This window comes from Leuresthes tenuis, unplaced genomic scaffold (genome assembly GCF_036924035.1).
Source record: "Leuresthes tenuis unplaced genomic scaffold, fLeuTen1.0.hap1 SCAF_4, whole genome shotgun sequence".
NCBI lineage: Eukaryota > Metazoa > Chordata > Actinopteri > Atheriniformes > Atherinopsidae > Leuresthes > Leuresthes tenuis.
The window spans coordinates 1438617-1464197 of NW_027325358.1; the positions used below are offsets into that span (position 1 = coordinate 1438617).

Genomic DNA, 25581 nt, shown 5'->3' on the forward strand with positions numbered 1-25581 from the left:
TTAGGGTTAGTGGTTCTGTAGTGTTTTGGGGTTAGGGTGAGTTGTTCTGTAGTGTTTTGGGGTTAGGGTGAGTGGTTCTGTAGTGTTTGGGGGGTTAGGGTTAGTGGTTCTTTAGGGTTTTGGGGTTAGGGTTAGTGGTTCTGTAGTTTTTGGGGGTTAGAGTTAGTGGTTCTGTAGGGTTTTGTGGGTTAGGGTTAGTGGTTCTCTAGGGTTTTGGGGTTAGGGTTAGTGGTTCTGTAGGGTTTTGGGGTTAGGGTTAGTGGTTCTGTAGGGTTTTGGGGTTAGGGTGAGTGGTTCTTTAGGGTTTTGGGGTTAGGGTTAGTGGTTCTGTAGTTTTTGGGGGTTAGAGTTAGTGGTTCTGTAGGGTTTTGTGGGTTAGGGTTAGTGGTTCTGTAGGGTTTTGGGGTTAGGGTTAGTGGTTCTGTAGGGTTTTGGGGTTAGGGTTAGTGGTTCTGTAGGGTTTTGGGGTTAGGATTAGTGGTTCTGTAGTGTTTTTGGGTTAGGGTTAGTGGTTCTGTAGGGTTTTGGGGTTAGGGTTAGTGGTTCTCTAGGGTTTTGGGGTTAGGGTGAGTGGTTCTGTAGGGTTTTGGGGTTAGGGTTAGTGGTTCTGTAGGGTTTTGGGGTTAGGGTTAGTGGTTCTGTAGTTTTTGGGGGTTAGAGTTAGTGGTTCTGTAGGGTTTTGTGGGTTAGGGTTAGTGGTTCTGTAGGGTTTTGGGGTTAGGATTAGTGGTTCTGTAGTGTTTTTGGGTTAGGGTTAGTGGTTCTCTAGGGTTTTGGGGTTAGGGTTAGTGGTTCTGTAGGGTTTTGGGGTTAGGGTTAGTGGTTCTGTAGGGTTTTGGGGTTAGGGTTAGTGGTTCTGTAGGGTTTTGGGGTTAGGGTTAGTGGTTCTGTAGGGTTTTGGGGTTAGGGTTAGTGGTTCTCTAGGGTTTTGGGGTTAGGGTTAGTGGTTCTGTAGGGTTTTGGGGTTAGGGTTAGTGGTTCTCTAGGGTTTTGGGGTTAGGGTGAGTGGTTCTGTAGTGTTTTGGGGTTAGGGTGAGTGGTTCTGTAGTGTTTTGGGGTTAGGGTGAGTGGTTCTTTGGGGTTTTGGGGTTAGGGTTAGTGGTTCTGTAGGGTTTTGGGGTTAGGGTTAGTGGTTCTGTAGGGTTTTGGGGTTAGGGTTAGTGGTTCTCTAGGGTTTTGGGGTTAGGGTTAGTGGTTCTGTAGGGTTTTGGGGTTAGGGTTAGTGGTTCTCTAGGGTTTTGGGGTTAGGGTGAGTGGTTCTGTAGTGTTTTGGGGTTAGGGTGAGTGGTTCTTTAGGGTTTTGGGGTTAGGGTGAGTGGTTCTGTAGAGTTTTGGGGTTAGGGTTAGTGGTTCTGTAGGGTTTTGGGGTTAGGGTGAGTGGTTCTGTAGGGTTTTTGGGTTAGGGTGAGTGGTTCTCTAGGGTTTTAGGGTTAGTGGTTCTGTAGTGTTTGGGGGTCGGTTCCGTCTTTGGAACAGTTCTCACGGACGTCTGATGTTGGTCCCATTAGAGTGAAATCAGTTTAACTGAGAAATGGAACCATGTTGGCCTTTTATTTAATCTGTTCTCCTGAGAGTTGATGGCAACATAATCGAGAAACTTTGTCCTCAACTGAGGCCAGAAAATCGCCTTCTGGTTGCTTTCTGACCTTTTTTAAGCATCTTTGAATGAAGAAATTTCCACATTTTTGAACATTTGGACGGCTGCAGTTTGGACTCTGAGCCTTTAGGCTCCGCATCCTGCACTCGGGACCTTAGTGATGTCGTGTATCTCTGCATGGATCAGCGTGGCTGAACTAATCGATCTCAGTCAGATCATTCGGCTGATTCATTGATCCGTTTCCACTGGGTTTAAATGTAGCTGCTGCGTAACGTGCACACTCGTGCACACTCATGTCTGAATGCATCGCAGGGTTCTGCTGCTCAGCGGATTAGCGCTCCGTGCACACTCGTGCACACTCGTGCACACTCGGTCGGAGTGAGGCCGCCAGAGGCTGATGGTGAAGCTGATTCTAACAGGACTGGACGAGCCGTTTGGTTGGAGGAGGTCGGTTCAGGAGTTGGAGCCAGAAGCAGTCAGTTCAGTTATAGAAGCTCCATGTCAAAGGAAGGCGGCTGCTCACTGTGCCTGACTGAAATGTAGGACAATTTACGATCTGTGTCATCAAGTTTGGGGATTAAACTTCAAATGTGTTCCAGAGTTCAGAGTAAAAACGGGAAGATGTGCCTTCAACAGACCAGAACCATGAAAACAGAGTGAAATCTGGGCTCCTGATGTAATATCACACTCAGGAAAAAGGGAATTGACAGCTTTGAGTGTGAAACTGAGGTCTGAGCTGCTCATTTTTTAGCTCATGGACTCTGGAAGCAGATGCATCAAACATAAAGCCACGGTCACTTTCACTGCAGATGAGGAAGTCGGGTAGCCTTGTTTGACCCTCGTTTAACCCTCGTTTGACCCTCGTTTGACCCTCGTTTGACCCTTGTTTAACCCATGCTGCTGCGTACTTATCAAAGGAATCAGGAGCGTTGGAGTTTCAGCCTGAAAGACTTTGGATGATGCACTCGTTCACTTCAGAAACGGATCCAGGAGAAGGCAAACGCAGTGTGAGGTGACCTTGGTCTGCACCAGGAGCTGGTGGCTGATTTTCCTGATGGTGCAGACAGATGCAGCTGGTTTGCGGTGATGCTGTGGACCGATCGTCTCAGACGTGGAAGGTGGCCTGCTGTGGGTTTAAAGTGCAAAGAAACTTGGGGCTCTGTTGGAGGATTTGTATTCCTCACGCTGCCCTTAAAGCTGCAGCTCAGCTGTAGAGATGCTGTTCATGCAGCTCTGAGAATGGGGAGAAGGAAAAAGACTGCAGTCATTACTCAGATGGACAGCAGGAACCTCTGAGTTAAGCTGAGACGGCTTCCACACGGCTGATGCCCGTCGGCTTCACAGCACCTGCATCCTCCCACCCAGGAGGGCCGTTTGATCTGGTCCAAATGACCAGAATTTGTTTAAATGACTTGGTCATCGGCCCTGTAACCTGAGCCGGCGCTGAACTCAAGCTCATGTGCTATAGAAGCAGCTGAAGTCGACTGCAGGGATTAAGCTGCAGAGGAGAAGCTGCTTTCTAACCACATGGATGCACAGCTTCCTCTTTCTGTGCTGCACCACAGCATCTTCATCTCTTGATTCATCTGAATCTGTGTTGCATATTTACCCTGAAATGTCCTAATTTCCCCTCAGAGAGGAGGTGGAGGGCTGTAAAACCCGTCATGTTTGCCTTAAAAAGCACTCCGAGGTGGCAGGAAGGTGTGGATATCCTGTTGCAGTGAGGGAATGTTTAGCTGGGCTGTTGGAGGCTTTAGCTTCTCCTCCTCTCTTTACCTGGAAGTGAGTCCCCTCCCTGTGTCTCCCAGGGGCCCGGCTGGCATCACTGGATAATGGAAAAGGAGCTCTGTCCTGGATCTGATCGCCTTTATTTAGCAGCTCGGCTCTTTTCTCTTTGTCTCTGACCCACATACACACAGTACGTCTGAAAGACTTTGGAGTTTGATGTGTTGTGATGGTTTAAGTTTAATGTGAAGACAGATTACTGTTCCCTAGGGCTGCAGTTTGGGTCTGGGCCTGCAGGGGGCAGCATTTCCCTGCAGGGGGCAGCATTTCCCTGCAGAGGGCAGCATTTCCCTGCAGGGGGCAGCATTTCCCTGCAGGGGGCAGCATTTCCCCGCTGCAGTGGGTCATGCCGGCTTGTTTCAGCATGCAGCAGAACGGTGGTTCACCCTGTGATGTAAATACTAAAATGATAGGTTTGAATAAGCAGATTGAACTCATGCTGCAGTTTAAAAAGCATGTAAATGAGTTTCACTCAGCTGCTGTTTCCTTTGCCCGGTCCTTTGCTTTTTGAGGAGCCTGCAAAGGAAACTTCTTCAGGCTGCAGAAGAGCGAACTCTTCTTCTTTGCTCAGCGTTTCTCCTGTTTGCACTCGGCCTGTTTCTTTGTGCAGAGTTTGAAACGAAGCATCAGATCTTTGGTTTGACTCTCACTGAGCGGCTGTTGCTTCTGGTAATCTATCATTAAGGAAATCTCATCTCACATCTCACGTGTTGAATCATTCAGAATATGTGGAAAGGGACAGCTTACATGAACTGTATCTGAAGGAAATAGCTGAGCTTTTGTTAAACAAATGTTTCAGAGTCTGAGATAAAGTATTTGTTTCTGACAGTTATGAAGAAGATGCACAAAAACATTGATCCTTTTTTCCTTCTGTACAGTTGAAACGACTTCACACAGTGTTTAGTTTTCTTTCCATATCATTAAAGTGAGGAGTGTGATTATTATAATTAATTTAAAAGAGTGCAGATGTTTTATAAATTGAAACATTTGCTTTCTTTCTTCTTTCAGTCCTGAAAATGTGACGTCTGCCCCCAGGACACGAGGAGCAGAAGCCTTAAAGCACCAAAGTGGTTGATCAGGACATGAGGAGCAGAAGCCTTAAAGCACCAAAGTGGTTGATCAGGACATGAGGACACTTTGAGGCCTGAAGCTCAGCGATGAACCAAAGATTTGAGCCAAACCTGGATGTGGAGGCCTGGAGAGAAAGGAGGATGGTTCAGTTCCCCTGAATGTCAACGTTTCCGGGTCAGAAGTGGAAATAATCAGTTTTGTGGACAGGCAGCAGGTCAGAGGAGTGAGATGAGTGTTTGTGAGCCCTCTGAGGGCTTCAGGGGGCAGGGCGGCTCCGGCATGAAGCTCCCTCTCCACCGAGCAGGAGACCACAGCGGGAACGCTTTCCCACTTTCCTCCTCCTCGTCCTCGTCTTCGTCCTCCTGTCCTGGGGAGTCATCCCCCGAATCCCTGCGGAGCCTGAGCAGCCTGAGCGGCGGCCGGACCGGGAGCCCGCTGGACTACGACATGCTGGAGGTCACCCTGCTGACCGCGGTGGTGACCTCTGCAGACCAGATGGCGGACGTGGTTCTTTCTAAGTGGGTCCCAGAGGACGCCACCCACCCAGCTGAGGAAGTCTCAGAGGGGAAGAAAGTGACGGCAGCAGAGCTCTCAGAGTCCAATGACACCTCAGTGTCCGTTTACCTGGATGCCACCAGCGGCGGCGCCTGGAAGGACTCCCTGACGCCGGCCTCGAGCGCAGGCGGCGGTCTGAGCAGCAGCAGTGGGCGGAGACACGGCTCCTGCACGCCAGACTCGGACGCCACAGAGATCCCTGCTGATGATGATGATGAAGAGGAGGGTGCGTTTGTGTCTGTGAGCTCTGACGTGCGAAGCAGCCGCGGGACGCTAACTCGGGTGGCGCTAACTCGGGTGGCGCTAACTCGGGTGGCGCCGGGCGGCTCGTCAGCAGAGACTGAGCTCCACCCGGAGGCCCCCGTGGCTCTGAGTGGAGCCAACGATGGGGGCTCACAGCTGGAGTCAGAACGTCCTCCGGATGCTCCTCCAGCCTCCGATGACCCCTGTGGAGGCTCTCAGGCATCCGAACCTCCTCCTCCACCTGAGGAGGCTGATGAGTGTCCTGAAGTCATCCAAACTAACACGGCTGCAAAAACCAAAGCAACCCCTCCTCATTCAGCTGTGAAACCATCAAGCCTGGAAGCAAAGCGAGGTCCCAGACCGGACCTGAGGTCTGTCAAGGCTAAAGTTGGGTCATGGTCCCTTGTGTCGCCATCTAAAGCATCCATCCAGGTACTGCCGTCTGACGGAAAAGCTTCTGGATCTCAGCTTAGGTTCCGCTGTCTTCTGTCTGATATTCAAAGTCTTTATTCCTCTCTGCAGAAGAAACCAGCTCCGGTCAGGGGAAGGAGAGCTGCTCCCAGGAAGGAGGAGGCTGATGGGCGTAAACGGGCCTCTGCAGGCCCAGTGAAGGTGGCCGTGGTGCTGAAACCAGCCCGAGGAAAAGGCAGCAACCTCAGAAACAACCACAAGATGGCGGCAACTACTAATCCTGCTCAGCCAGAGAAGAGTGTGTCCATGAGCCGAACTCTCTCTGCTTCTACCGGCTCTGTGGGCTCGGAGGCGGTCGGAGAGGGTCCTCCGAAGGCTGCCCGGGCCGAGCCTGACGCCGTGGAAACCAGACGTTCAGGTGCAGGAGAAGCATCTGTGGAGGAGACAAAGCAGAGCACAGGAGAAGATGCTGTGGAGAATCCAAGGAGTCCTGGCAGGGTGAGCCAATGAAAAGTGTTCATCACGATGCAACAGGAAGCTGTTCTGCTTTGAGATGCAAATACACAACATGACTGAGTCCTTATCACATGTTCAGACAAAGAAGCATCCAGAAACACACTTAACTACATTTAAAGAGATTTAACCCACTGAAAAACTAAAGAAATAAACCAGAACTTTAGAGAATCTGAGATGTTTTTAGGCTGAGGCATGTTGGGACAGTTTCAGCAGCTCTCTCTGGGACATGTGGACACCGGAGTTCCCCAAAGGAAAAGATTCCTTCCTGAGCTTTTTCTCTGGTTGCATATTCACCACAAATAGGACCTACTTCAGAGTAGGAACCACAGTGGTGGAGACTCAACAAACGGGGGGGACTGTGAGAAAAAAGCTCCATCTTTAGGCTCATTCCCACTGTAGGAACCTTTTGCAGTTCCTAGAACCTTTTCAGGAATAGGGACATTGTTTCGTGCATTCAGACATTCAGGAACTAGGGACCACGGCCCTCAGGAACTAGGGACCACGGCCCTCAGGAACTGGGGACCGCGGCCCTCAGTTCCTGGAACCATTTTAGCTCCTTCAGGCTCTTTTCTGGGTTCCACAGGAACATGACGTAGGTGTTTGGTGGCTGTAGCTCCGCCCCTTGTCTGAAATGTTTCCTCATACGACACGGACCCAACCGGCGCCTGTTTAATAAGTTAAACTTCGTCTCCTTTGTCTGCGGCGCTCTGCTCTCCTTCTTTCCTCCATGAAAGGAAGAAGTATCGCCCGCTGCTGGATTCTCCGTCTCCTGACTCTCGCTGTGCGCTCTTCCAGCCTCCATCTTAGACGCCTGATGTGATCGTCCATGATTAATATCACCGCCATGCAGACCATGAACACGGTGGCCTCCTCGCTCTCCATGTTAGCTTCTTGGTGCTGTTGTTTTCTTCTCTTCTTACTTTTCCCGGGTTTGGTTTTGTTGCTGAGTGGCGCTAAAGTAGCACGTCTGTCGCAGACGGCTGTGTCACATCAGTCCCTGTCGAGGCCCCCGACTCATGTGGGAATGCAAAATGAAACGGTTCCTCTGGGGAAGGAAAGTTCTGAGAACTGGGGCTTTTGACCTGCTCTGAGTCTGACTTCTCCCCAGGGACCAGTTTGCTTTGGTCTATGTTTATGTTGTTTATGCATTTAGCAGACGCTTTTATCCAAAGCGACTTACAGGTAGGCAGGTAGGGTAAGGGGGTCTTGCCTAAGGACCCCTACTGGAGGTAATACCTTTCATGCAGGGGATTTGAATCCAGGCAATCATACCACTACACTATCCAGCCCCCTAACTAACGTCTAACACCGACAACACACCTCTCAGGCCCACAGAGGTACTCAAACGTTTCTACGGAGAGTCGCTGCTCCTCCACATAGGAAGGAGTTCGGTTCATCTGGTTCGGGTGTCTCCTGGGAGGAGGCCTGAAGGACGGTTGAGGAACTACCTTCGTGCCCCAGGCGTCACTATCAGGAGGAAATCTTTAGCATGTTTTACCTTCAAGCTGTAGCAAACCTCTCGGTCTCATTTTCATTTCCAAGCTGTCGGTATGTGGTCTGAGCAGGATTCACTGGAAGCTAACGCTGTGAAGTTATGTTGTTCCTCAGCTGGAAACGCACAGATGTGCCAGCTGTCAGGACACAGCTTTGGTCGAGGCGTGCGCTGTGCTTTAAAGAGGGAGCGGTACAGGGAGCTCTCACTCTGGTATGTGTTTCTAAAGATCCACGGAGCCAGTAACGGCTTTGAAACCTGCCCCAGCACATTCCCTCATAGGCCGCCCCAGGGTTGGTTTTAATTGGCCGTTAGCTCATACGTGTACATCGGAGCCACATATTTCTAAGAGCCTGAAGGGGCTTCAGTGAGCTGTGAGTCAGCTACAGTCGCACAGGAACATGTCGGGTCTTCCAGCGTGTTTGACTTTGCACAGATTCTGCTCAGATTCGGGTCAGATTGGGCACAGATTGGGCACAGATTCTGCACAGTTTGGGCACAGTTTGGGCACAGATTGGGCACAGTTTTGGCACAGATTCGGCACAGTTTGAGCACAGATTCGGCACAAATTGGGCACAGATTGGGCACAGATTGGGCACAGATTGGGCACAGATTGGGCTCAGTTTGAGCACAGTTTGAACACAGATTCGGCACAGATTCAGCACAGATTCGGCACAGTTTGGGCACAGATTCGGCACAGTTTGAACACAGATTCGGCACAGTTTGAGCACAGATTCTGCACAGTTTGGGCACAGATTCGGCACAGTTTGAGCACAGATTCGGCACAGATTCGGCACAGTTTGAGCACAGATTGAACACAGATTCGGCACAGTTTGAGCACAGATTCGGCACAGATTCAGCACAGATTCGGCACAGTTTGGGCACAGATTCGGCACAGTTTGAGCACAGATTCGGCACAGTTTGGGCACAGATTCGGCACAGTTTGGGCACAGATTCGGCACAGTTTGAGCACAGATTCGGCACAGATTCAGCACAGATTCGGCACAGTTTGAGCACAGATTCGGCACAGATTCAGCACAGATTCGGCACAGTTTGGGCACAGATTCGGCACAGATTCAGCACAGATTCGGCACAGTTTGGGCACAGATTCGGCACAGTTTGAGCACAGATTCGGCACAGTTTCAGCACAGATTCGGCACAGTTTCAGCACAGATTGGGCACAGATTCGGCACAGTTTGAGCACAGATTCGGCACAGATTCTGCACAGATTCGGCACAGTTTGGGCACAGATTTGGCTCAGATTCGGCACAGAAATGCTGTGTCCAGTTCCACAGCAGGAGTCCAGAGCATCTGATGACATGTAATATTCAGAAGAATGCTGCAGCACGTGTCTGTCAGAGTCCAACAGAATCAGCTGAGCTGCCAGTGAGCGTGTTAACATATGATTTAGTGTGTTTTGGTATGCTACAGTAATCCACGGGCTCAGCATCTTGGCCCCGGCTGTAAGCGGCTCTCTGAGCAGTTTCATATTTTCTGCTTTAGTGTCAGATGCTCTGCAGTTTCCTTTTGTTCGCTGGATGAATGCTCGTAGCTGAGAATGAGCTGACACATGTTCAACTCCGTTAGCATAACAAGCCGAGCCCTGACAGCTCAGAGACGGATGCCAGACCTTCATCCACAAACTGGCTCCATGTGTGCCTGTGTTTATAGAGCCGGGGGGGTGGGGATCAGGCGGAGAGGGGAAGCGTGTGGCCTGGTCAGAGCTGGGATTCTCAGGAGGAATGTACAACACAATAGCAACTTCTTGCGGTTGCAGCACACTCCCAGTTTTCCCTCCTGTCTTTCTCCTCCTCCCCCTCTGTTTTAACTGTCGCACTCCTCCCTCCTTCAGCCTTCCCCTCACTTCCCTCGTCCACATTTCTGAGTCTGAGCGGGGAATGGCTAACACCATGGTCTCAGTGCGCAGCTCCGGGCTCAGGCCTCTGGGCTGGGACACTAAACATCAGCTCTTCTTACAGAGAGTCTCCTCCAAACTGGGACCCGGTGCCAGGCATCAGGGCAGAGGCAGCAGAGCCGATAAGGGGCCGTCAGGACCGGCGCCTCCTCCGGGCTCAGGGACCGGACCCCCAGGACAGGGAGAAGGTGGACCGGCCGGCTCCCCCCCCAGAGGGAAGCCGAGTCAGGGTGAGTCTGTCTGTCTGTCTGTCTGTCTGTGTGTCTGTCTGTCTGTCTGTCTGTCAGTGTGTCAGTTAGTTAGTTAGTTGGTTAGTTGGTTTGTTAGTTAGTTGGTTGGTTAGTTAGTTAGTTAGTTAGTTAGTTAGTTAGTTAGTTAGTTAGTTAGTTAGTTAGTTAGTTAGTTAGTTAGTTAGTTAGTTAGTTAGTTAGTTAGTTGCAGCAGGAAGAGGCTGAGAGCAGAGCTGAGTTAAAATGAGTTCCACAGACGGCCCAAACTCACTCTGCTGCGGGTGTTCAACACTCTGAGCGAGCCGCTGACGGACAGCCCGGCGCTGTTTCCGAGTGTTTCAGCTGCAGTGTTGCACAACAGTGTGTGTGTGTGTGGGTGTGCACGTGCACGTGCGCGCAGACTAACTTTACCCTGCACTTCCCTGTCGGCTCTCAGAGGAAGTTAAAGAGCAGGAACATCTTTCTCCTCCGTGCTGTTGTTGCTTTTCTCTGGTTGTTTAGTTTCAGGTTGTGTGTGTGTGTGTGTGTGCACGTGCACGTGCACGTGTGTGTGTCAGTAAGGTGGACTTTAAGCTGCTGCTGATGAGACGCCTGGTGTCCGGCGGCCTGTAACTCCATACTTTGCTGTAACTGAACTCTTGTTTTGCATCATTCCTGAGCTGCAGGGTGTCGTTTACGTGCTGGAAAATGCTCGTGTGCACGTTGTGCACGTGGTGCACGCCGTGCTCGTGTGCACGCCGTGCTCGTGTGTGTGTGTGAAGGCAGATCTTTGTCCTCTTAAAGGCCACATTCTGCTGGACAAACGCCGCTCTGTCCTCTCCGACACTCGGGGCAAACGGACGCCTCTTGACCTCCGACTCAAATCTCCATCATTGAATTCCTCTGATTGTGCGTCTGTCTTTCGCCTGTCTCTGCTTCTGACTCGATTGCTCCACTGCAGATCTTTCCTGTGCTCAGATAGCAGCCTCCTCTGTAAACACGTCGTCTGTGGCTCACGAGCTCAGAGCGATGACTTGAAGCTGCTTTAAATTACAAATCATCTGAGACAGATAAGTGTTTCTAACCAGCTGATCCCACACGCCTCTTTAGATTTGACCGTCTCAGCTCGCTGTTTTTGGGCGTAAAAGCTGGCGTTTGAGCTGCGATTTCCAGCCACACGCGCTGAATAATCCTCAGAATGTCTCAGAATGTTTTACTTTCACTTGAACAGCAGCAGAGATGCCACACATCTCCTCTGATTTAACGGATCCAGCTCATTATCTCGTGGCTCTTTACTTTTCATTAATCCTCTCTAAAGGTGACTGATTGAGCTGAAAAGCCAAATTCTGGACATGCTTTGGTTGATACATGTAGATGAGCGACGCACACGACCACAAACCCACCGACTTTAAGCCTGGAGTTCAGAGGTCGTGATCTTGGTCTGTTTGGAGCCGGATTTTATGATATTTGGAGTGCGTCTCAGGACTAAAATCTGTTTGATTGGGGGTTCTTTTTAAAAAGGACCAGCAGCACATTGATCAGAAGGAGTCATTTTAGCTGATGACATCACAGATGTGACTTTAGGTTTTAAAAAGAGAAGTTTACCTGTTGACACCTGGTGGTCGGCGGTGGTACTGCACCTTAAAGGCTTCACTTCTGAACCTGTTTGAGTTTATTATCACAGATCATTTAAAGTCTAACCCTGAAAGTAACACACAGGACAGGGACGTGCACGAGCCATCGGCACCTAGTCGATGATTAACGTGCGTTTAGGGGAAAAAACAGTTTGTTTAAACTGCTCAGATGTTAGTTTGGTTTGTTCTCGTGGTCAGATTGGGGTAAAAGGTGGTGATTACAGAAAGAATGAGGTGAGTGTGCACGTGAGTGTCAGTGTGCACGAGGAAGACGCAGAGTGAGCCAGCTCTTACCTAACATGAGGTAACACGATCCAGCTGCCTTCCTCTGGCTCGCTCCTCCTCAGAACAGAAACCAAACGAAGCCAGACGTTTCCTGGAGTGTGCACGTGCGCATGTGTGTGCACGTGCGTGTGCTACACATGTAAACCTTCTCTGGTTACAAGCCTCGTGTTCTTTGTGTGTTCATCTTTTCCATCCAGGACCCGTGTTCAGAGAAAGTTAAAGTTTTATGGGTTTTCTCTCTTTGTGAGGACACTACGGTGGCCCTGAGGTTCAAAACACAACATTTAAAGTCACAACACGGACGATTTGGTTAACTGAAGCATTATTTTGAATGAAATGTGGAGTTCTTCTTCTGTTAGTGACTTTTTTTTATTTCTTAAGGTGTTTCTGTTGTGTTTTGACCCTCAGAGCCACCGTAGTTTGTTTATTTAGCTCCAAAAATGATCAAAGTTAGGTTGAATCTTTAGTTTTAATCTTTATTTTCAGACGTATCTGTGAGATTGGACCTGGTTGATCTCAGCGGGATGGAAACAGAAGTCATGTGACCTCTGAACAAACACACCAGAACCTTTCCAAGAATGTACAACAGCTAGATTAGATCAGCTGTGCTCCAGTTTGTTTCCTTTGGTTTTGAGCTTTGACCGGCGCCTGTTTCTTCTTCTTCTGCAGTTAATTCTGCTGCTTATTAGAATAAGTGATGCTGTGAGGAAGTTATGGAGTTTGTTTCCCCGTCTGCAGCTCTGTGACCTTTAACCTCAGATTACGAACAGGAGCAAAGGCGGAGGCGTGAGGACGCCGTGAAGCTTCTTTCCTGAACGTAAGGAAGGAGGAGCCTCAGTTACAGCCTGATGGTGTGTTCCAGGGTCAAAGTTTATAGAATCTACAGAAACAGCTTCTGGAGCTTCTCCAAGCAGCAGGTTACCTGCAAAAAACTAAATATGTCATTAGTTTATCAGTTTGAACCTTGATTTAACAGACACAAGACCAAAAAAATGACCAAAATGTCCAGTTTTTTTACTGATAAACTTCTTTCTGTTTAGAAAATCACTCAGTAAAAGTTGTTCTGGAGCCAAAGAAAGACAGAAAGTTTATAGAATCTACAGCAACAGCTTCTGGAGCTTCTCCAAGCAGCAGGTTACCTGCTGACAGGTGAGGGTGTCAGGATTGGGTATAAAAGCAGCTTCCACCAAAGGTTCAGCCTCTCCAACAAGGATGGGTCGTGGCTCACTGCTTTGGGCCAAACTCCATCAGAGAATCATCAATAAGTTCAGGAAATATTCCTCAGAGTCAGACTGTAAAGAACTTTGGTCTTTCAGCATCTACAGAGCAGAATATTGGGAACAGATTCAGGGAGTCTGGGGAAATCTCAGTGTGGAAAGGCCAAGGACAGAAAGCCCTGCTGGATGAGCTCGGAGCCCTCAGGCAGCACTGCAGGAGAAACCGTCAGGCCACCATGATCCATACAGCCACATGGGCTCAGGAGGAGCTGGGAAAAGCATTTCCACTCAACACAGTCCACGGCTGCATCCAGAAATGTGAGCTGAAGCTGCATCACACCAGGAGGAAGCCATATATCAGCTCTGAGCAGAACCACGGCCCAGTTCTCTGGACTCCAGCTCATCTCAGAGGGACAGAAAGACAGTGGACACGGGTTCTGTGGGCAGATGAGTCCACGTTTCAGCTGCTTCTGGGAAAAACTGCTGAGAAAGAGCATCCAGCTGTTCTCAGAGGAAGGTTTAAAGCCAGCGTCTGTGATGGTCTGGGGCTGCAGCAGAGTCCAGGGCATGGAGGGCTTCATCTGGGTGAAGGTACCACTGATGCACAGCTGGATGTTGGAGTTCTGGAGAGACAGATGCTGCCATCAAGGTGACTTCCGTGGTTATTTCAGCAGGACGATGCCAGACCTCATTCTGCAGGACTTCCAGCAGCTTCAGACACTCAGAGTGTGTGAGCTCGGCTGCCTGCCTGCAGTCCACATCTGTCTCCTGCTGCAGATGTTGGAGCATCATGAAGAGGAGAACCAGACAACCAGGGACTGCTGAGCAGCTGGAATCTGGGATTCAGCAGGAATGGACTCAGATTCCTGGGAAAAACTCAGTTCAAAGCGTTAAAAAGAGTCATTAAAGGAAGCTGAAGGATGGAAACATGAGTCTGGAGCAGCTTTCACTGAGTGTTGATGCTTCAGGTTCTGGATCTGGTTCAGTTTCCTAAATATAAAGAGGTCCTAAACCACAGTGAAGTCTCAGACTTCTGCACCAAAGAGAATCGGTGAGCTCTGTTTCAGTACAGTTTGAGGGCCAAATCTGAGCCAGAAACTGTATGTTAAGAGTTAAATTTCTTTATGGAACTCTTTTTAAGGCATGTGAAGCATTTAAAACATGTATCAACAGTGCATGTTTTATCTTTCTACTGGATACACACTGAGCTTATTAAAAAGAGTCCTTAAAGGAAGCTGAAGGATGGAAACATCTGGAGCAGAAGTATTTCCAGCTTCTGATTAAACTCTAATGGAGGCAAAGTTGGGGCCAAATACTCCTGGTTTCCTTTTATTGTGTGAAAGCAGCTCATCTTCCCCTCTTTCTCCGTCCATCTGAGGCTCCATGTGTTTAATGTCTCTGAAACCTTTACTTCAGCCTGTGCAGAAAACAGGAAATGAACCCTCTAAACTGCATCAGGCTCCTCTTGTGTTCAGCACCAGCAGCATCCAGCTGGTCCTGCTCTTTGCATCAGATAAAGTCGGCCGTTTCCATGGCTGCAGAAGCAGAAACGAGGCCTGAAGTGGAGCCATCTCACAGCTTTGTGTTTGCTGCTGTTGTTGTTTTAAAATCTCACTCGGACTCACTTCCTGAGCGTCTCTGGTGGGGAGGAGGAGGGTTTGGTGGCTTTTGGGGATTCTTTCTGCCGTGGTCTTTGGAAAGAATGTGTGATTCAGTGGAGTGGCGGCCGGGCCCTGCAGCAGCAGCCTCCTGTGCTACAGTTCGACTCATTTAAAGAACAAACGTGGACTTAAACTGATGTTCCAGCCGGGCTCTGCTGCAGCCTCCTTCGACTCCTTTAAATCCCAGCTGAGACTTAGACTGATGTTCTGATGGCGTCTCTGATCGGCTCTTTGCAGTCCGGCGTGTTTAACCCGGTTCTGCTTCATCATCGGTATGAAATGCAGGATTTAATTGAATAATTATCTGTAACCCGCAGCTTCCTTTGTCTTCCAGGTATCCCCAAACCTCGCACCAATGCAGACCGTCCCACGGCCGCCGTGTCCAGACCAGCAGCCAATCAGCCGTCAGCGGCGGGGAGACCTGCGGCGCCCGCCGCCTCCAAACTTCCTGTGAAAGGCCTGAACCTGAGCTCCTCCTCACTGGGAAGCACCGAGAACAACGGGGCCACAAGCAAAGGTGACAAACTGCTGCAGGCTGCTTTTATTTGGAGCGCTTTCCCTCGCCGCTGACCTCACTTCCTCTCCGTCGGGTTCACATCTGCTCGCCATTAAAGCGCGCCTCACGGAAAACAGCGTTTCTGTAACTTTCTGTCCTTCAGATGTCACACGTGTTCACGTGAAAAGGGTTAAAAAGGATTAAAAAGGGTTAAAAAGGGTTAAAAAGTGTTAAAAAGGGTTAAAAAGTGTTAAAAAGGATTGAAAAGGGTTAAAAAGGATTAAAAAGGGTTAAAAAAGGATTAAAAAGGGTTAAAAAGGATTAAAAAGGGTTAAAAAAGGGTTAAAAAGGATTCAAAAGGGTTCAAAAGGGTTAAAAAGGTTAAAAAGGGTTAAAAAGGATTAAAAGGGTTAAAAAGGGTTAAAAAGGGTTAAAAAGGATTGAAAAGGGTTAAAAAAGGATTAAAAAGGGTTAAAAAGGATTAAAAAGGGTTAAAAAAGGGTTAAAAAGGGTTAAAAAGGGTTAAGAAAGGATTAAAAAAAGGATTAAAAAGGGTTAAAAAAGGGTTAAAAAAGGGTTAAAAAGGATTAAAAAGGGTTAAAAAAGGGTTAAAAAAGGATTAAAAAGGGTTAAAAGGGATTAAAAAGTGTTAAAAAGGATTAAAAAGGGTTAAAAAGGATTAAAAAGGGTTAAAAAGGATTGAAAAGGGTTAAAACGGATTGAAAAGGATTAAAAAGAGTTAAAAAAAGGGTTAAAAAATGGTTGACAGTGGATCTGTGGGATAAATCCACAGTTTGACTTTCCTAAAAGTCCAATGTGTCTCTCCGGGTTCTGCAGAGCTCAGTCCAGCCTGACATGTGGCACCTGATTGGTTCTGTGCTGCTCGGTTCTGTGCTGTAACGCGTTACGGCGTTGTTATGGAAACCAGGTGGTTGCCACGGTGATTCTGAGCCTCCAGCATCATCTGCACCTGTATGTGCTGAACAGCATCACCGGTTTCCATGGTTACGTAGAGATGAACCCAGAAGGTTTTCCTTTTTTCTTTCCCTAATTCTTTGCAACAGATTCTCTGCTTCTGCGTAACTTTATTTAACTTTAACTTTATTCCACAACAACGGAAGTTCAGTTGAGTCATTTCTGCCGTCTGGCAGCAGAGAGATGCTCGCCAACGCCGCCCGATGCGTCCGGACCGAAGTCTTTAGGTTTATCTGACTTTAACAGACTTTAAAGTGAATAAAGCCCAGAGCTGATGAACATGAACTGAGCCGGTCAGAACATTTCTGTGCATTTAACGGTTTAAACAGAGCTGAACAGAAGCTCCGCCTCCGGACTCTGAGCTGGACTCTGTGGACTTTCACTGAATCTGAGTCTTTGGGCCTGAGAACGTCCTCCAGGGAACATCTTTAACCCTCTAAACGTGTTGTTTTCTGCAGCAGATTTAAACCTTTGGGACTTTTTGCACTAACCCCTGTTTAACGTGCACAGTTTGTGCACAGTTTGCCCTTTAATCAGCACACTGGTTCATTACAGGGACCAGTAAGATGCTCTAACATGTTTTCCTCGTCTCTCCTGCAGCTCCGGGAGCTCCAGCTCCAGCGGGGACTAAGCCGGACGATCGGCCCAGCAGAGGCACGCTCCCCTCGGGCAGCCAGAGTCCGGCGAAGCCCCCCGGCTCTGGCGCCGCTGATGCTGCTTCAAAGCCTCCCGCCATGAGGAGCAGGGCGCCGTCTCTGCAGGCCAGGACGCCGGCCACAGGTGACGCCCCACACCTCAGAGGCTTTGCACCTTTCAGGCTGCACATCAGGGCTGGAATGAGCAGAGATTGAACTGAAATTAGGGGAATTTTGGTGATGGTTTGTGTTATTTGAGTCGGCAGCTGGAGGACGATCGCTGAGGCATCAGTTCCACATCAGTCTGTCAGAACTTACTGACTAACTTGTAATTTCATGTAGTTTATGTTAGAAGCCCAGAGTTTAAAGCTCCTGATGGAGGAAACCTCCACTTTATCACAACCCTAAACCCTACAAAGCTAATCTGGAGCAGTTTTACGACCTAATAACTCATTTATCACCATTATTAGTTCCTTCTTTCATATTTCTTGAGTTTAACGTGGTGAAACTAATCATTTCAACCATTTGTTGAATGGAAAATGGTGCAAACGGAATAAAAATCTGAGAAGAAGTGGGACAGGAGCTAGAAAGAGGTGAAGAAAGTTAGTGCAGCACATGCAGATGAGCTGAGGCGGATTATTTATCCGCTTTGACCACAGATGTGTGTCATATTTCAGTCTCATCCCAGCTGAAGCAGTGGCTGCTGGTTAAATATACCTCATATGTGATGTGTGCACGTGAGTCTGTGCACGTGAAAGTCCAGGTTCCCTCAGAGAGGAGGAGGAGCAGCTTTATAAATGAGGATCCTCCCTGCTGTGAACGACTTTGTTTCCAACAGAAACTGAATCCAGTGTCAAAGGTCACCGAGTCAGCAAAGCCTTTGACCTTTGACCTGTGTCCTGTCCACAGGTCTGAAAACTCCAACCGTCACCAACCACAACACGACCAAGACCGCCGCCGCCGCCGGTCAGACGGGAGCAAAGGTGGCTGCTGCCAGTCAGCTGCAGAGAAGCGGCTCGGCCAGAATCAGCCGAGCAAACGGCGCAGGTGAGCTGCTTTAGAGCTGGTTCATGTCGCATGGCTGCGTGCACGTGTTTGGGTGCGAGCTGCAGCGGGCGCCAAGCGGGCGCCGAGCTCTTATAGAGTCCCACAGAAAACACCTTCCTGCTGACGCCTTTTTGACCCACCTCAGGATTTAAGGTGTGAGTAAAAGATAATTTTGACGCATTATCATCAGGTTCTGTTCGACCCTCGATGTTTAGTTTGTGAAATCGTGAAGGAAAATATTCTAATCATGTGGAAAACAAAATAAATGGTTCAAGAAAAGAGTTTTAAAGTTCATCCTCAAAACCCCGGCAGATGTTCAGTGAGTTATCTGTGGTTAATGTAGAAGTGAGTCTTAAAAATGACTTAATTAGCTGCTGAAGCTGCGCTGAGACACAGTTCCACCGTGTGAGATTAAACTAACGTAATAATCAATTAAAGTAACGTAATAATCAATTAAACTAACGTAATAATCAATTAAAGTAACGTAATAATCAATTAAAGTAACGTAATAATCAATTAAAGTAACGTAATAATCAATTAAACTAACGTAATATTCAATTAAAGTAACGTAATATTCAATTAAACTAAAGTAATATTCAATTAAAGTAACGTAATAATCAATTAAAGTAACGTAATAATCAATTAAACTAACGTAATAATCAATTAAAGTAACGTAATATTCAATTAAACTAACGTAATAATCAATTAAAGTAACGTAATAATCAATTAAAGTAACGTAATAATCAATTAAACTAACGTAATATTAAATTAAAGTAAAGTAATATTCAATTAAAGTAACGTAATAATCAATTAAAGTAACGTAATATTCAATTAAACTAAAGTAATATTCAATTAAACTAACGTAATATTAAATTAAAGTAACGTAATATTCAATTAAAGTAACGTAATATTCAATTAAACTAACGTAATATTCAATTAAAGTAACGTAATAATAAATTAAACTAACGTAATAATCAATTAAAGTAACGTAATAATCAATTAAAGTAACGTAATATTCAATTAAAGTAACGTAATATTCAATTAAAGTAACGTAATATTCAATTAAAGTAACGTAATAATCAATTAAAGTAACGTAATAATCAATTAAAGTAACGTAATATTAGATTAAAGTAACGTAATATTCAATTAAAGTAACGTAATAATCAATTAAAGTAACGTAATATTCAATTAAACTAAAGTAATATTCAATTAAACTAACGTAATATTAAATTAAAGTAACGTAATATTAAATTAAAGTAACGTAATATTCAATTAAACTAACGTAATATTCAATTAAAGTAACGTAATAATAAATTAAACTAACGTAATAATCAATTAAAGTAACGTAATAATCAATTAAAGTAACGTAATATTCAATTAAAGTAACGTAATATTCAATTAAAGTAACGTAATAATCAATTAAAGTAACGTAATAATCAATTAAAGTAACGTAATATTAGATTAAAGTAACGTAATATTCAATTAAAGTAACGTAATATTCAATTAAAGTAACGTAATATTCAATTAAACTAACGTAATAATCAATTAAACTAACGTAATAATCAATTAAACTAACGTAATAATCAATTAAAGTAACGTAATATTCAACTAAAGTAACGCAATATTCAATTAAAGTAACGTAATAATCAATTAAAGTAACGTAATAATCAATTAAAGTAACGTAATATTCATTCTGAACAGCTCTGACCATGTTGATCATTAAAAATATCCCTTTAAGGTGCATTTAAAACGTATTAAAAGTACAATTATTCTGTGATTAATCCAATTTTTACAGCCGTAAAAGTAGATATTTATATCAGTAGCATCATGTAAAATGTTGTAATAATTACCATAAATTCAGCTGTTATGGAGGCGTCGTCCTCAGGATTTTCTGCTGTTTCTGACGGAGCTTCGTCTGTCAGAGAAGCGTCATAATGTGGTGAAACACTGAGGACTGAGCTGAGTCTCATTTTAATTCCCAACAACCTGATGATCAGCTTGGGTTTTCCTCTGCAAACACAAGCTGAAGTTCAGTTTATTCCACAGAAACTCTTTATTTTTGGCTAATTTCACCAGTAAAACGGGTAGAAAAACCTCAGTTTAAGGAATTATCACAGTTAAAGGCTCAGTTTTGGTTGTTTTTTGGCTGATTTTACCAGTGAAACGGGTAGAAAAACTTCAGTTTAAGGAATAATCACAGTTAAAGGCTCAGTTTTGGTTGTTTTTTGGCTGATTTTACCAGTAAAACGGGTAGAAAAACCTCAGTTTAAGGAATAATCACAGTTAAAGGCTCAGTTTTGGTTGTTTTTTGGCTGATTTTACCAGTAAAACGGGTAGAAAAACCTCAGTTTAAGGAATAATCACAGTTAAAGGCTCAGTTTTGGTTGTTTTTTGGCTGATTTTACCAGTAAAACGGGTAGAAAAACCTCAGTTTAAGGAATAATCACAGTGAAAGGCTCAGTTTTGGTTGTTTTTTGGCTGATTTTACCAGTAAAACGGGTAGAAAAACCTCAGTTTAAGGAATTATCACAGTGAAAGGCTCAGTTTTGGTTGTTTTTTGGCTGATTTTACCAGTAAAACGGGTAGAAAAACCTCAGTTTAAGGAATTATCACAGTGAAAGGCTCAGTTTTGCTTGTTTTTTGGCTGATTTTACCAGTAAAACGGGTAGAAAAACCTCAGTTTAAGGAATTATCACAGTTAAAGGCTCAGTTTTGGTTGTTTTTTGGCTGATTTTACCAGTAAAACGGGTAGAAAAACCTCAGTTTAAGGAATAATCACAGTGAAAGGCTCAGTTTTGGTTGTTTTTTGGCTGATTTTACCAGTAAAACGGGTAGAAAAACCTCAGTTTAAGGAATAATCACAGTGAAAGGCTCAGTTTTGGTTGTTTTTTGGCTGATTTTACCAGTAAAACGGGTAGAAAAACATCAGTTTAAGGAATAATCACAGAGAAAGGCTCAGTTTTGGTTGTTTTTTGGCTGATTTTACCAGTAAAACGGGTAGAAAAACCTCAGTTTAAGGAATAATCACAGTGAAAGGCTCAGTTTTGGTTGTTTTTTGGCTGATTTTACCAGTAAAACGGGTAGAAAAACGTCAGTTTAAGGAATAATCACAGTGAAAGGCTCAGTTTTGGTTGTTTTTTGGCTGATTTTACCAGTAAAACGGGTAGAAAAACCTCAGTTTAAGGAATAATCACAGTGAAAGGCTCAGTTTTGGTTGTTTTTTGGCTGATTTTACCAGTAAAACGGGTAGAAAAACCTCAGTTTAAGGAATAATCACAGTGAAAGGCTCAGTTTTGGTTGTTTTTTGGCTGATTTTACCAGTAAAACGGGTAGAAAAACCTCAGTTTAAGGAATAATCACAGTGAAAGGCTCAGTTTTGGTTGTTTTTTGGCTGATTTTACCAGTAAAACGGGTAGAAAAACCTCAGTTTAAGGAATAATCACAGTTAAAGGCTCAGTTTTGGTTGTTTTTTGGCTGATTTTACCAGTAAAACGGGTAGAAAAACGTCAGTTTAAGGAATAATCACAGTGAAAGGCTCAGTTTTGGTTGTTTTTTGGCTGATTTTACCAGTAAAACGGGTAGAAAAACCTCAGTTTAAGGAATAATCACAGTGAAAGGCTCAGTTTTGGTTGTTTTTGGCTGATTTTACCAGTAAAACGGGTAGAAAAACCTCAGTTTAAGGAATAATCACAGTGAAAGGCTCAGTTTTGGTTGTTTTTTGGCTGATTTTACCAGTAAAACGGGTAGAAAAACCTCAGTTTAAGGAATAATCACAGTGAAAGGCTCAGTTTTGGTTGTTTTTCCTGCCGGAACCAGACGGCGGTTCTAATTTAATTTATTAGTTGAACAGAAAACGCATCTCTGGAGGCTTTTTACTGTCGATGTTCTTGTAGATGCAGCGACTCCTCGGGCTGCTGCGGAGCTCGATGAGGAGCTTCAGAGCTGAATCGTGTGATTTGGAGCAGAAACACGCGTAAAAGCAGCGTTTTTCCAGCCTTTCTGACTCTGATGTCAGGCTGCTGGACAGTTTTCTTCTTCTTTACGCAGTAAACATGCAGCTGATGTGACATCGGAGCCCTCCAGATGTAGATTAAACTTTTATTAGTGATTCATTCTGAGCCAAACTGCTGCATGTGCACACCAACGCGCACGTTTGGGCTGTAGCGCTCGTATCCTGCAAGCTTAAGCAAACATAATTATGGTCTCTCTGCAGCCTCTCTGTAATTATTTGCTCTCTGGAGCAGAAGCTGCTCCACATTTGCTCTGCAGCAGCACTTGAGCTGGTTTTAATCCCGTGTTGCTGTCCTGGAAGCAGTAAACTCTCATTTCACTGGAGTGTAGCGTGTGATGAGCAGGAAGTCTGTCGCTCTTGCTTTAAAGCTGCTTCATGCTCTCCTCCACGTGGGCCTGTGAAGCCGGGGGCTGTGGTTGCTGCCTCCTCCCCTGTGTGGTGGCTCCCGTCTGGGCCGGGGCGCCGGCCTGCCTCCCCTCTGTGGCCGGCCCTGGAAGTCTCTCTGGGGCCTGCGGGGAGACGCGGTGTCACCATCCTGATGGCTTAACTACACACAGATCCACATGCGTTCGGTGCACACGCCTCTCTCTCGTGCACACGCCTCTCTCTCGTGCACACGCCTCTCTCTCGTGCACACGCTCCGCCGCAGGCGACAGCGGTTAAAAGTGTGGCCTTTTAAAGCTCTCAGCGGCTCTCTGGAGCTCTTTTTGTCTCCTCTGACGATGGGTTTGATTGATTCTGACATGCTCTGGTTTTATTGTCCGCGTCCTGTCTTCTGCTCCCAGGAGACTTTTTATGTTTAATGGCCGTTTGAAGTCTGATATGAAGCTCCAAATGCCGTCAAACTGTAAGTAAGGCTGCAGTAAAGTACAGTTCAAACTGTGCAGCTTTACAATCTGTCACAGAACAAATGATCTGCTAAAATCATGGAAACACCTCTGAGACGTTCAGGTTTGGAAACCGAATCTATCATCTGTGGAAGCTAACTGCAGGCAGCCAGCAGCCGTGCCCTCTTCTTCTTAAGGTGTGCAGCAGTGCGGGGGGGTGGTTGTATGTGTTGATTTTCAGCCTTCACTCACTCTGTCAACCCCATAAACAGACTAAACTGATCAGTTTTACATGTTATAACATTCCTAGAAGGCTTAAAATAACTTTTACAGCCACAAATTGGAATAACTTGGGATAGTTTTCTGCAAAAAACGTTATTTTGATGTTTTCTCTTACTTTTACTTCCTGTCAGACAGTCTGAACTCAACATATTTCCTGTTCAGCTTCATTTAATCTGTGAACAAACATCATTTCTACACCTCAGACCTGCAGCATCCCATAAAGTCAGTGAACCTTTTCCCACTTTGTTTCCTTCTGCCAACACTTAAAGCCGTTCTGACTCTGAGGAAACCAGGTGATGCAGAGTTCCAGCTGTTATTTTGTCCCATTCCTCCTTAAACAGGTCTTAAGGTGTGCAGCAGGGCGGGGGGGTGGTTGTTTCTCTGCTGGGGACAGGTCAGGACTGCAGGCAGCCAGTCCAGCACCCGTACCTCTTCTTCCTCAGCCAGGCCTTTGGACTGTGGCAGAATGTGGTTTTCCATGGTCTGCTTGAACAATGCTGGGACGTCCCAGGAAAAGATGTGGCCTTGAAGGCAGCATATGTTGCTGTAAAATCTCAGTGAGCTTTTCTGCATTAATGCTGCCGTCACAGAAGTGGAAATGAGCTTTGCCCCCTGATCCAACCCCATACCATCACAGAGCCTGGCTGCAGGGACTGGTTGCTGACAGCAGGCTGGATGCTGCTTTTGCTCTTTGCTCCATTTCTTCCAACAAAGATGTGGAATACTGATGGGTCTGACCACAGCACACGTTTCCACCGTGTGACGGTCCATCCCAGACGCCTCCGAGCCCAGAGAAGTGGACGAGGTTAACATCAGGCTTCTTTCCTGCACAGTAAAGCTTGTGAATGGAACTCTGTATTGTGGTGCTTGACAAAGGTTCCCACAGTAATCCCTTGTCCATGTGCTTCTATCAGCTGCTGATGAAGGACGGTTCTTGATGCAGCGTCTGAGGGGTCAGAGGTCACGGGGTCCAGCTTAGGCTTGCTCCCTCGTCCTTTACACTGAAACTCCTCCAGGTTCCCTGAATGCTTTAATGATATTCTGCTCTGTAGAGGCAGAAATATGCAGATCCCTTCCAGTCTTTCTCTGAGGAACTTTGTTTTAAACACTTCTGTGAGTTTCTCCTCTGACTTTGGGACCAAATCACAGTTTATCAGCTGTGTGAAATAGTCTTTTACCTCCTTAGTGGCCCTAAAATGACTCATTAACAAGGTGAGGCATGATCAGACGTCACATGACCTCTTTAAGGAGTCACATTGTGTGTCTGATCTGTTTAAACTGGTTCTCTTTAGCACCTTTTAGAAGCTGAAGAGCCCCCGTGGCGCCTGTTCCAAACGCTTTGCCTCCTCGACTCGCTGTTAAAGCTGCAGCCTTCAGCCTGAGTCTTGCTGCTTGAGTCTTTGAGCATCTGTGAGGCGGCGTGGCGTCCCAGCAGCAGGAAGCGTGTCGCAGCCTTTCAGCCTCCACAGGAGTTACTGGCGCCTCTTTCTCTTGTTCAGAGGGGGGAGCTGGGAGGGAGGGAGCAGCAGAGGATTATTTAGATCCCGCCCACTCCCATCCCCCTCCCCGCCGGCAGCATCCCTCCCCGTGCGTTCAGAGCTGTGGCGGCTGCAGTGTGTAGAAGCTCGTCTGAATGCGTCTGTGTCGACGGGGGCTTGGTTTTTGTGACACCTCGTCATCGGGCGCATCGCTGTGGCGTGTTTTTCACGGACTCTAACCTTCCCTCCTCATCCTTTCGCTCCTCTGCTGTCGTTTCTCCAGCTGGACGACCGTGAAGCCCAGCGTATTTTGGCGCCATTTTCTCTTCTTCCTCTGTTGGTTTTCCACAGAGACGGTTTGGTTTTTACGCCGTGTTCGGCGGCTTTGAATGGATGAAGGGCAGCTGGAGGATTAACACCCTTTTTCTCTCTGCTCTTTAATTCCTCTGCACCGGGAAAGCTTCGCTTCTTCTTCTCTTTAATTCCTCTGCACCGGGAAAGCTTCGCTTCTTCTTCTCTTTAATTCCTCTGCACCGGGAAAGCTTCGCTTCTTCTTCTCTTTAATTCCTCTGCACCGGGAAAGCTTCGCTTCTTCTTCTCTTTAATTCCTCTGCACTGGGAAAGCTTCACTTCTTCTTCTTCCCTCGCCGATGTCCACGTGGCGTTGGTGTGGATGAAAGTCACTGAGCAGATTTTTGTGGAATTCAAGAGGATCGTTTGAGTTTGACTTGAGGATAAAACAGCTGAAAGAAGTCGAATCTTAAAGGCGTTTTGAGGTATTTGGGAGCGATTATATTTCCTTAAATTGAAGGTTATTGAACCAAAGCAGGAAGCAGAGCAGCAGCAGCAGCAGTCAGAGACGATGTTATGGTCTCCCAGGCTGTCGCTGTCCAACTTCCACGTGAAGCTGACAGCTAAAGGACTTTTCCGAAACCTGCAGCTGCTGTCGGGATGCCGGAAAAACACGGTGGTGTTCCACGCAGGTCTGATCCGTCCGTCATGTCGTCCCTCATCCAGCCGTCCTCTGTTCAGTCTGCCGCCGCCATCCTCTGTTCCATCCTCTGTTCCATCAGACCGTCAGCTGTAGCGTCCTCAGTTCCTGCTTTTAGACTCTGTTCCTCATCCTGCTGAAGGCCTGAACCGATTCACACATGTCCTCCATCCATCCATCCATCCATCATCCATCCATCATCCATCCATCCATCCATCCATCCTACATGGGGGGGGGGGGGGTCGAA

At 46.5% G+C, this 25581-nt stretch overlaps 1 protein-coding gene across 6 annotated transcripts in view; it reads left to right on the plus strand.

The window, feature by feature from the left end:
• Positions 1-25581, plus strand: part of LOC140305282 (uncharacterized) — a 74941-nt gene that overhangs the window by 15100 nt on the left and 34260 nt on the right. For 4 of the 6 annotated variants that reach the window (XM_072384057.1, XM_072384056.1, XM_072384054.1 and 1 more), the window contains 6 exons: positions 4391-5683; positions 5774-6160; positions 9650-9815; positions 14926-15108; positions 16663-16842; positions 17607-17744. In XM_072384057.1, the coding sequence (XP_072240158.1) occupies positions 4568-5683; positions 5774-6160; positions 9650-9815; positions 14926-15108; positions 16663-16842; positions 17607-17744 (2170 nt within the window). In that variant the 5' untranslated portion in view covers positions 4391-4567. Of the gene's footprint in view, positions 1-3883; positions 4052-4390; positions 5684-5773; positions 6161-9649; positions 9816-14925; positions 15109-16662; positions 16843-17606; positions 17745-25581 lie in introns of those variants that run through there. The other 2 variants (XM_072384059.1, XM_072384058.1) reach the window with 2 other exon arrangements.